The 12,007-nt window shown below is 39.2% G+C and overlaps 1 protein-coding gene across 4 annotated transcripts in view; it reads right to left on the bottom strand.

The window, feature by feature from the left end:
• Positions 1 to 12,007, bottom strand: part of LOC122639884 (sister chromatid cohesion protein PDS5 homolog A-B) — a 34,311-nt gene that overhangs the window by 14,007 nt on the left and 8,297 nt on the right. For all 4 annotated transcript variants that reach the window (XM_043832905.1, XM_043832906.1, XM_043832904.1 and 1 more), the window contains 15 exons: positions 11,744 to 11,960; positions 11,503 to 11,648; positions 11,231 to 11,376; positions 5,909 to 6,058; positions 5,735 to 5,783; positions 5,462 to 5,653; positions 5,166 to 5,348; positions 3,906 to 4,060; positions 3,698 to 3,824; positions 3,368 to 3,517; positions 3,208 to 3,267; positions 2,850 to 2,986; positions 2,578 to 2,695; positions 2,294 to 2,428; positions 1,829 to 2,025 (listed from right to left, as the gene is read on the bottom strand). In XM_043832905.1, the coding sequence (XP_043688840.1) occupies positions 1,829 to 2,025; positions 2,294 to 2,428; positions 2,578 to 2,695; positions 2,850 to 2,986; positions 3,208 to 3,267; positions 3,368 to 3,517; positions 3,698 to 3,824; positions 3,906 to 4,060; positions 5,166 to 5,348; positions 5,462 to 5,653; positions 5,735 to 5,783; positions 5,909 to 6,058; positions 11,231 to 11,376; positions 11,503 to 11,648; positions 11,744 to 11,960 (2,162 nt within the window). The remainder of the gene's footprint in view (positions 1 to 1,828; positions 2,026 to 2,293; positions 2,429 to 2,577; positions 2,696 to 2,849; positions 2,987 to 3,207; positions 3,268 to 3,367; positions 3,518 to 3,697; positions 3,825 to 3,905; positions 4,061 to 5,165; positions 5,349 to 5,461; positions 5,654 to 5,734; positions 5,784 to 5,908; positions 6,059 to 11,230; positions 11,377 to 11,502; positions 11,649 to 11,743; positions 11,961 to 12,007) is intronic.

Genomic DNA, 12,007 nt, shown 5'->3' on the forward strand with positions numbered 1-12,007 from the left:
GGCCCGGGCTGGCTTTTTGGGAAGCCCGTTCCTACCACACTCACTGCCTGGCTGGCCTGCCTGCGGTAGTGGGAATTCTCCCATTCCTTGGTCAATGGTTTGGTTGGATACGGGATCTACTCCACGAGGAGTGGTACGGATGTAGATGATATCATCACGACCTCTCTTTTCGTTCCGCTCGGGATGCTTAACGCCACTTTGCCAACTGGCGTTACCTGCACTTTCGTGTCTCTAGTTGTTGAGAATACAATTATTCTTAACAGTTGAGAGAGAGTTCTTGAGAGAGAAAAAGAGAGTTTTCTTCTTCCTCAAACTAGGGTTTCTGCCATTGGAGCTAGAACGAAGCTTTGGTGATTATACTCTTATGCTGCATTCCTGTGGAGGAATGTCTCATTAGTGCGTTCTAGGTAACCTACATATCCCAATGATTCCATACCGCTTTTGCTGCCGCTAACAGTAACCTTTGGTGGATATCCCCAACTCGGTTGCATCTTGCAAAAGCTATTTGTTTGAGCAAAAGAGGGAGAGTGCTTTGGAGTTTTAAGGCCTGTTGAAGCACGTTGGGTTATTCGGAAAAAGAAACAAAGGGATATTTGAGAACTTAAAAACCTCTAAGAGGGCGGACCTTGGCGCAACGATAAGGTTGCTCCATTGCGGCCTAGTGGTCGTAGGTTCGAGTCGGGAAACAGCCTCTCCCGGAAGCGAGGGTAAGGCTGCGTACATTATGACCCTCCTCAGACCCCACAGTGGGAGGAGCCTCGTGCACTGGATATGCTCTTTTTGATATATATCCAAACTAATAATGGGCTCCAAATATAAGGATAGATCTTTGAAGAATTGAAGGATGTATAAGGCTCCTTGAAGATGCTCCATGTAGAGGAATAGGGGTGAATTGAGAGGCATGCAATGAAGCAACAGAAAAGTCTTTCTAACAGTCCATTGTTTCAATAGGCAATTGATATCCCCTATTAATAAAATATAAGGAGCCACACACCTTCACTGGTCCTTGACAAAACACTCAACATGGATAAAATGCAAGAGTTTGGGGGAATTCATTGAGCTGACAAATGGGTATTTTGTGAGACTACCCACCATCTATCCTAAAGCTGTTCCACTCATTTCATACAGCCTTTGTAGGATAACTTTTGGGGGTTGGGTTGCTCTAAGATTCATTAAATACTCTATAACCTAAACCTAGCCTTATGTTCTATTCGGTAAACAAATTTTTGTGAAAGATCACACCTTTTGCCATTAGTAAAGGTATGTACAAAGAGAGGAATTGCAGAATTTTTCATGGGAAGAAAAGGGATTTTATTAGAATGATCAAAGAAATCACTTCCGTTATTAGAGATTTGGCTCCCAGCCTTAAGTATTCTGATGGAACTGACCCACTTATGTTTGGAGAGGGTTATAAAGCTTTGATGGGTGATTAATTGAATGACTTTGTAGCCTTAGTGTTACAAACACAGACCCACACACACCCCCAACCACCCACACACAACCCCTCCCCTCAACGCCCCCAAGGGAATTAATGGATGTACAGGTGTAGCAACAGGTCTTTTTCAGTGAGCTTTATGTATAACTGTATCTTACAAGCTTTGGGAAAGCCGGATAGGGCCCTCACCAGAAAGCTTCATACTTCAATCAATTCCCTGAGATATTTATCCAAATAATAATACAATAACAAACAGTAGCAATAATGATGATCATCATCATCATTCATATATACCCACAAGCGAAAAGTAAAAAAGCAGCAACTTAAAAACCAAGAACTAGATGTGTGTACACACACACAAAGAAATGAAGCAAACATAGATAACAGCAATACCTGTATATTGGCTCAAATGCTTTAACATCCTTGCAGTCATCAATGTCAGGACATGAATGATGTGCAAGGACATGGACCAAAAATGGGAGAATGTATTCAGGATAAACCATCAGAGGGTTTCCATCACAATACATAAACAATTGCCGTGCTCTTGCTTGGTGACACATCTGAATAATTTCAACAAGGTTGTGCTTATCCTGCAGAATAAAGCATGGATAAGAAGCTGTGCACATACAACAATGGAAAGGAAAATTTTCCCCATTGGCCCATTCTACTAAGAAAGAAATACTGTGAATTCATTATCAAATATAAAATCACTACACTGCACCTCATGTGGTAAGGTTTCCAGCTATTGATAGCAGAAACCCAGGATCAAATCCCACCTCATGTGGCAGGAGTTAGGTTTGGGGGTCACGGGGAAAGGAAAAGTTATCATTGTACCCAAAAAATGACTACAATTCTGACCTCTTTAAATTCTGGTGATTGGGAACCAAATATGTTAAAGACAAAGGCACAAGCATACTTTGCATCCAGAAGCCGATCTTTTATATATTGATGTACTTTGCCAAGGAATAGTTTCTTCACGTGGGGGTAAGTATCCTGCGAGTAAGAAAGCCAGCAATGATGGATACTTGTGAAAATGCATAAACATGGAGAATCAACAATAGCAATCATTCCTATCAATAAGAATCAGAAAAAGCAAAATTAAAAAACAATTCCAAGAAAAGTTTCAGCAGGAAAGCACCAACCTCCGATGTTCTTAAGGTCAAGTGAAAGACATCAATTGGTATCTTATTATCCCAGTTCTTTGATAAACGCAGGACTGCTTTTGCTGAAGCAAGCCTCATATGAGCCTTATCAACAGGACTGCAAGATAGAACATAATTTTCAGATAAAAGTTCCAAAAAAGAAATCTTAAAAATAAGAAACTATCCAAAAACAACCAATCAAATAAAGCTAGAGCCCTTCAATTCCTCATCCTACAAAAGTACGGTGATCGTGACAATTTTTTCAAACTCACCTGGATATTATATCTTTTGAAATCTCTCCGAAAGAAAGAATGTTTCTAAGAATTCCAACAAGGTTCTCAATCCCAGGATGCAAATGAGCATCTTTTACAGGCAAGTAGCGCTTCACCAGCGTTTTTAAGCCAAAGATCTGTAGGGAACCAACAAATTGTCTCAATTTGTAAAAGGATGCTAATGCCTAATGGCAACTTATTGTGAAAAGCAAACACCAAAGACCAATGATGACTAGAATGTCTAAGAAAATTCCAACATAGTCTTTCTTATTAACTTTCATCAACATAATCTTGCGAATGTCATCACCACTAAGTTTGAAACAACTAAACAAATACAACTCCGAATACCCTGACTGACCTTCAAAGAACAAAGTTCACTTTGATCTTCCCAGCAGGCTCTAGTATTATCGTCAGCTTTCTGAAATATAGAGAAATACATTAAAAAATGCAATATAATGATCAATAACAATAAAACAAATGACAGAACACAAAAATCTTGGCAGAAGCAGAAGGAATACATCACTGCGCTCCAGGATTTTGCTTGTTATAAACTCTACAATTTCACTCTCTCTGGTTTCAAAAACAGGCATTGCAGTCTGCGCTATACAGCCCAAAGATTGTAGGACAGCAGGCAAATGCGTTTTCCCGTCCAACATATCAACAAGCCTCTGCAATCCATGTAAGATGCATCAGATCAAAGCAAAATGAACTTACTCATACAAAGTAAGCGGCACTGTGATGCATCAGTTCAAACAAATACAACATCATCACAATAAGTAGGAAAGTCCAAAATTTAAACAGAAGCACAGAGGAAAATTTAAAGAATTATCAACCCCCACCCCACAAACCTTGTATAGAACAGATAGTGACATGAGCCCATCATCCTTTGTTATTGCTGCTAAAGCATGTACCGCATACTTAGCCTGCTTCCGACTACCCTCCAGACATAGCCTCTCCAATATAAGATCCACTGAACTGCACTCAAAAACCAAGATGATAAAAACAATCCATTTTAGAATCTTATAGCCAACAGTACCCAAATTTCAAAGGATGTACCTGGAAGTGGAAGCCAATTGTTCTCGAATTGTTCCACCAGCCCTAGCCAGAACATGCAAAACACCTTCTTTAATCACTTCATTGTCATCTTTAAGAAGGTGTAGCAGATCTTCTTCAGTACCAGCCAATAAGGAAGGAGAGAAACGTGCAAGAATCTGAAATTTTCAATTGTTAGAGACATGGGATATATGCTTTGGAAAACTTTGAATGAACACCACAAGGCAAAACCACAATAGAGCTCAAATAGAACTACTGCAAGCTTTCACAACCTGACAAAGAATGCTGGTCATTATTGTAATAAACGAGTACAACTACAATGATCCATAACAATATTTTTGATGCAAGGGATGATAGTAATAAATGAGTTCAACATAATTATGCATGAGAATTTTTGGAACCCACATTTAACTTCACGGAATACTGCTAGTGCGTAGACCTCATTTAGGCAAAGGCACGAATTACCAATCATATTCAGGCACAACAATTGAAGGCAGTTTTAAACCAAATAGATATTCTCTTTTTATCATTAAAATATATTTTCTATTTACGAATCAAATATTAAAAAGAAAGCAATAAGAAGTTTCCAACTGTCACCAGACTCACCACCCAGGGAGAACACATTGGTGCTAGTTGTCAGAAGGAAAGAGAGGAGAGCATTCACCTCCACTGATGTATGGGGTCAAGTTCCCTCCCTCTCTCATATCCACCTCTAGCATTTAGAAATTTTCTTTTAAAAAACGAAATCTTCAAATAGGCAGCCTTAATATGCTATCAGAAAAGCATGACTGAAGAAACTTTGACATGAAAAGACAGTAAATCTCAACATAAATGCGGGAAAATTTAAAGGGTAAAACAGTTTTTTACTGACAAGCTGCAAATAAAACCACCACAAATAGAAGTTCAGGTGAACACCCAAGACCAGGTTATCCAACAGAAAAATAAAATGAAGAGAAAAGATTCAAAACAAATCAGAAATAAGATAATATGAGTAACTCTTAACACTCATATAATGGAATCTAATTCCTTGAACGAGCATTTAACCAATCACTGACCAACTAAGCCTTATTAAAGTACATTTAGGGCATGTATACTAAATGTAAACCATGGCATCAAAGATCTAGGAAGTCCTGAAGTAATCCAGAATAAGATGAGATGAAACACTAAGGATGCAATGTGAGTAACTGCAGAATACACTACTCCAGAAGGCTAAAGCATTTAATGATTAGTATTGAAAATAATGGAATAGGAAACATGTTTTACCACTAGTAGATTCATGCATGAAAGAATATATTGAGCATTTTCAGCAGAATTTTGTCTGGAAGCCTCCAAAAGAATTTCTTTCACATGCTCCTTGTTGAATAGTAAATGAGAACACTTCACTGATAGAGCACTCAGAAAATCATGAAGTCTGTGTTTTTCACCAAGGATCCTAAGCAAATCATCCTGCAGAATAACAAGAACAAAGTTCTCTAAATATTTTTTTTCCCAAAATCCATGTCCTGTCACACATGCAAAATTCAAGCCTGGAGGGAGTTGGAAATGCATAAAGAAAGTACCCGCCACATCCAAGCTTGCTGAAAACTAGTGCTGGGATCGAGTAGAGTCGTCAATATCTTCCAAATATTGGCATCTTTTAGCTGATCAAGAATTTGGAAACTCTCCTCGGCCTTTGCATGGTCACTAAACCAGCGGGACATGATCCTAAAGCAAATGAAAATCTTCTTTTGAAACTCAGTGGTATCAGTATCCTGCACTTGATGATACCAAATTCTGTGAGGGTTTCACAATTAAAGTTAGGACTATCAGAGCAATTTTTAGAACGTACAAACCTGACACGTTTGTCTAAGGGATAGATACTTCTGCATTTCTTGCTGTAACCTGCAATCCAAGATGAAATCCCCTGAAAATTTGTGCAAACCTATCATAAAGATTTAGAAAAAGAACGGACCAAAAATCACTTAAAACATAGAAATGCACGATGTCAAAATGAAGTATCAACAGACCTTTGCTTCTGCTCCAGTATCCTCTCAAGTGCCTTTACCTCAACTTTGTCGAACCCTGAGAATATTCTAACCCAATGCCTCACCTTATTTTCAATAGAGAACTCAGCAGGAAATAGAGACCCACATAGAATGACCTCAATTGTCTCTGATCTGCAGAAAGCGATTGAAACTTCAAACTATTTCCAAATCCATATCTTTAGCAGCTACAGGGAAAAGCAGACAGACTATCACTGACAACTACTAATCCGTACATGTCTACATCTGGAGAATCATCAAAATAGATGTGAAGCTTGGTAGTTCCAGTTTCTATTGGAGTGCACACCTTAAGGCAAGCACACCTTCAAATCGAAACCCAGAAGTTTAAATCTAGAGATTTGAGGCAAAAGTTCAGCATCTTCCAGGCAAAGCTCGCCGAAAAAAACCCTAATAGCAAGAAAATTGCTACAGGCGTGTGGTTTTGATGCAGAAACAGGTGTAATAAAGATCTAGGCCGAGCATTGAGGTATATATCCAACAGACAAGAATGCAAATTTCTGAAAAATAAGGCAGCTTCATTATATAACTATAATCATAGTGAGATCGACGAGGCTCCATCAGTCTTCCACCTCTCGCCTCCCCCCCAAGAAAAATCCTTCTTCCATTCTTTTCCCTTTTCCAGAAGACAGTAGATTAATTGTAGGCCATATGTAAAAAATGAAAGGAAACAGAAGATTAATGCTTTCAAACGTTTAAAAATTATGAAGCCATTGAAGAAAATAAAGTGAACCTTTAAAAAAAAGGTCATTTGACTCATTTACCATTACGAGTGAGGCCCATTTGGTGTTAAACCCAGCCCAGCAAGGATTGTGCATACCTACAATCGCAATATGGCCTAGGTTTGAGGTTTCCTAATCCTAGCCCAGCATAATCAGTTGGGCTCAACCTAAGCAGTCTTAAGTAACCCAATTTCTCAAAGCGGGTTGGGCCACCCCAATTTCCAATGTTCGTTTATGGATGTAATGACCCCTAAAGATGTGAGAATAATATGAATTGTATACCAAATATATTTTTTAGAAACACCATTAACCATATATCATACATCCATAGTTGTCACGGTGTCTAGGCGAACCAAGGTGCTGAAGAGGGCCCAAAATCAAGGCGACACCAAGTAGGCGACCAAGGCGTCCGCCTAGGGGACCAAGTCGACCAAGGCGCCTGGACGCCTAGGCGACGCCTTGATAACGATGACACTAGATGTAAGGCTTGGGCTAGGCAGAACCAAAGGCCACAACCCTAATCCACTCCTGCTCACAGACCATACATACAAGCTCGTTCTGCCTACTATTGACAGTCATGGCCATGGTTTTGCCTGCATCCTGCTCATCACATCCCATTGGCTGGTCTACACTATCTTCATTCTTTTCCTTCGGTGGTTCAGTGTCTTGAACTTTATACTTCGGGCTGTACATCATCCTCCAGCATCTTCTCATAATAAATTAGAGGGTATCTTGGAGGTACTTCAAAATGCCAAAAATCCTCAACAGACATTAGGCTCCCAATAAATGAAGATTCACCCTTGTAAGCTTCTACAATATTGAACTCTATCACAAGCTCTAAGACAATGGTTGCCTCCTCCAAGTGCTCATCTCGCGTCCTTGATGGAGGCATTGTGTAATATGGACTTTACCCTCATTCCAGTCATGTAGAAATACTCTTGTTGTGGCTTCAACATCCATAAAACCGTCCTTTTTGAGCTTACCCATCACAGTAGCCACCTTTTGCAGGGAGTCATCAACTGAATCAAAGCTTCGAAGCTTGTACAGTGTTACCAATGTTTGGCACGGCATAACCAGAGAATCTCTTTCACTTGACCAAGGGGATAATCTAGCTTGTCTTTTGCAATTACGAAGATCTATGGATGTCTCACCCTCCCCAGACTTGAGCATTACAACTCCAGGACAGTCCAACAGCTTCACATTCTTATCTAACTGACTTCTTTCATCAATATTGTTAATCCTGGAGTAGCCCCAACATTGACTATGTGGCATCTATTCAAGCTATTAATCAAACTACTCTTACCAACATTAGGAAGCCCAATAACACCAATCATTATCGACTTCTTGATCTCATAGCTTCTTGAGTAGTTCTTCAGCAATTTTATAAGAGTGTCAATGCCTAGACAGTCACTAGTTTCCAGGAGTATTGCTTGGTTTTTCAGCCTTTGAGGCAGATTTCAGACGTAAATTTGACCTCCGTTCCTGGGTGCAGGGGAGTGTGTTGTTGTGCCCCTGCACTCTGTACCCTTGGTGCCACTGGATGGTGTCACGCGCAGAGCCATGTGTGAGGGCCTGCACGTGCGAGGGAGTGTTGATATACATTGTTTTGTATCCTCCTAATAGCTTGAGCTTTTGGCATAAGCGGTTGTAACAAGTTGAAAACTAGATTGGGCTCAATATGCTCATGCTCGCCCAGGCCAAGTTGCACCCCCTCATCGATGGCGGCCTATGAAATCACATAAAATAACTTCATTATCCATACACATGCCTAAGATGATGAGATACCATAAAGCCTTCTATCAAATTGAAGGCTAAAGAAGGCCTTCAAAGTAGCCCTCCCACAGAACTTGTATTTCAGCTGCAACGGCATGAGTGAGAACAAACATCAAACTAGAACTTCAATTTCTTCAGGAAAATTTCATACATCATGAGAAAAATCTTTCTTAAGAGATATTTCCAGAGCGAAGTAGTGTTTGGATGAAAAGAACAAGCTACAATAAAAGACTAAGATAGCATACAAACTACTTTTTAGCCTGGATAGCTGGCATTATTTGTCTGTTGATGAAATATTGCACTTGCATGGTCATAGGCTGTTCACACAATAGGATTAGTAATGTAGAAGCTAGTTCAGCTAAGAACCAACTCTACAGTAGGACTGATGTATGACAGTGGAACCAAACTACCAATTGAGTGATGGTTTCAGCAGTAGCAAATCGCACTTGATTGAGTATTAAACAGGTAGCAGATCTCACTCTCAGAAATTGATCAGAATAAAAAAAGAAAATTTCTAGATAGGATAGGTTGGATCGAGCCTCTCACCCACTCATAGGTCTCTCACCACACTGCATCTCACAGCACCATGATCAAACTGACCAAAACTCATATTTTTTCAATCTCGTTGGCCCCAAAACTGTCCAGCCCCATGCTCTTTATTTATAAAAAAGTTACAACCTAAGACAACTTCTAGAAATAAAATCCCCTCTAATCGGGCAAGATAAAACCCAAATAAAATAGGAAGCTAGTCCTAGATAGCCTCTAATTTTGATTACATAAAGTAAATCTATTAACTAACAAAACACCCTATGTAAGTAACAAATCTTTCCTAAAATCTAGGACTAATGAAACTTTCAAATCCTCCTCCAAGCATTGTAATTAATCTTCAAAGTTATCCCCATCCAGCTGGCATTAGATCCACACGAAATCTGGAACCAAACTCCCTAGAAAATAGCCTATGCAAACTGTCCATATGCAAGTTCATATTGGGCTTGACAAGTCCTTCTACCGCAAGCTATTTCTTCCCAAAAAGATCGCACACAGCTGGACGAAATCTGGAAACTATTTCCTCAAACCAGCAAGTTGAGGGCTAAATAAATCTGGAAAATAATTCTTTCTTTAATGTTTGTTGATATCCCCAAATAAAGTTGCTGGTCGATCCCTGTTATATGGGCAGAATATTGGTTTGAACATGCTGGATCAATGGGCTTGAATAAACCCAGAATATGGCTCAAATTCAGACCCAATTTGGAGCCCACATCGATGTACCAATACAGCATCAATGAGCCAACAATATGTACAATCAAGCATTCATGTACTAAATAAACCTAAAAATGGTTTCTTTTAGGCTGTTTACAAGCAGGAGAGGGCCAAAGAAAAGGTAAAATATAGAGGAAAGGTGAAAATATGATTAAGGTTTTATAAGGGATAATTGACATATGGTAGACTTGAAAAACAAGGAAGGTGAAAATAGGATTAGGGTTTTACAAGGGATGATTGACATATGGTAGAAAATGGGCATAAAGTTTCTTTATGGATTGGATGTGCAGGTTATGAGTGAGGTTTAGAGTGATTTAATGGAAATATGTAGCACAAGAGAGTATGAAAACCAAAACTAGAGAAAAGAAAATTAGAAACAGAGATAACTAGATAAGATAAGAGGATTTAATGCATACTATAGGTAGCACCAGATCTCACGAGGATCAACCACAAAAGCATCATGGTAGAACAACATCATAACCTCAGTTCAATGAAGGGAATAACAATAAAACTACATACCAACCCCCCTTGGTTTATAAGCAACAATGTTTTTTTTTTAAATGGAAATCCCTTGACCTAGTAATCCCAAACATATGTTGACAAGAAAAAACAATATATAGAATATCCTAAACTACTAAACTTCCTACAAGACAAAACTGCAACCAGCCTATGATTCTTGAACCAAGAATATGACTTCTTTTTTTTTTTTTTTGGGGGGGGGAGGGGTGTGGGAAGATAACTATATCTTACTATTTGGATTCTAATTACAAATTTAGCAACTCCTATGGCTTGAAATATAAACAAAATATAAACGAAACTACTGCTCCCTATCTACTTGATTTCCAAAATCAAAATTCAATCACAGCCTAACACCTCTCAATAGATTGTCCACAACCTTCCAAAACAGCATTGAATTGCAGATCTTGGTCTCGATGGAAATCTAACTCCAAAAGCTTCCAATGGCACCAAAATCATGCCAAAAAAAAGGAAATTAGACCATTCAAGATAGCACTAAAATAAATGACGGAAGCAAACCCAAGTGATGGCCAAAAAAGAAAAACCAAAGAGAGAGAGAGAGAGAAAGTGAATGATGTGATGCTGCTCAGAAGATGAAACCATGCTCTCATCCGATAATTTCATGCTTGTGCATTACCACTTCATCGGAATGAAAACAAATTTCTTGAGCCGGAGACTTCCCACAGAACTGCCAAGTTTAAAAAGTGTTTTTTTTTTTTTTTTCTTTTTGTGTGTGTGTGTGTGTGTGTGTGTGTGTGTATGTGTTGTGACTGACTGACTGGTGAGAGTGAGAGAGACTCAAATCAGTTTATGATATTCCTACTTGACAATATCAAATAACATAAGTTTGTAGGAGGCAAATCTCAACTCCTCAAGTTCTTGGGAACAGCCTGAAGCACATGTCCTTAAATAGATCTAACAGCCATAAAAAGCTTCTCCCCAGCATAATGCCCATACATGAAACAGCATAAATTAAAATAATTAATCCTGTGTGACTTGCATTGCAAAAGTATTTTACCTGAAATCTTTGTCAAAGAAACATTTCAATATCTTCCCAGGAAGCCAATCATATTCATTGGAGTTGCTTGAACCATCAGAATACTTCAAGCAGTATAATCTGTAAATTTCAGCTAGCCTCTCCATTGCATATCTTTTAACAAGAATCTGGAAAAAAAAAATATTTACCAGAACAGGGTTAATAATTGAAACACACACGTAACACGTGCAGGTGTGCACACACACACACCGGGGGGGGGGGGGGAGGGAAGAGAGAGAGGGGGTGGAAAGTACAGATTTGTCCCGAAGGCGCTCTGCAACAAGTCTTGTAGTTTCAACTGGAATAGAATTCAAGGTATGACAAGCCACATCACAAACTGCAGCAACAACTTGCTTCCGAACACTTTCATCATAATCTAACAGCCGGTCGGAAAGGGCAGCTACAAAATGTTCAACCACTCAAAGGTCAATATGCATGTCCTACACTACCTATCACCCCAAAGAGTAAAATATACTACTCGGAAACCTTCCGTACCTATGATTTGAGGAGCTTCAGGTCTGAAAGGATCCGACAGCAAACAGCTTTTAACATGTCCAATTACAGATATTCGAACCTCTAGTACTCTATCAGTCAACCTTTTAAGAAATTCAGAAAATAGTGGCTGAAATGCTTCAGTGATAACAGAACCTGGTAAAGCAAAAAGGTCTCCAAGTAACCTCACTGCCTTGAGACGAGTATCAGCCTGATCTGTCTGCAGAAGTAGAAACTTGGGAAGTGAGAACCCGCTAATTCAACCTC

This window comes from Telopea speciosissima, chromosome 9, assembly GCF_018873765.1.
Source record: "Telopea speciosissima isolate NSW1024214 ecotype Mountain lineage chromosome 9, Tspe_v1, whole genome shotgun sequence".
NCBI classification, from domain to species: Eukaryota; Viridiplantae; Streptophyta; class Magnoliopsida; order Proteales; family Proteaceae; genus Telopea; species Telopea speciosissima.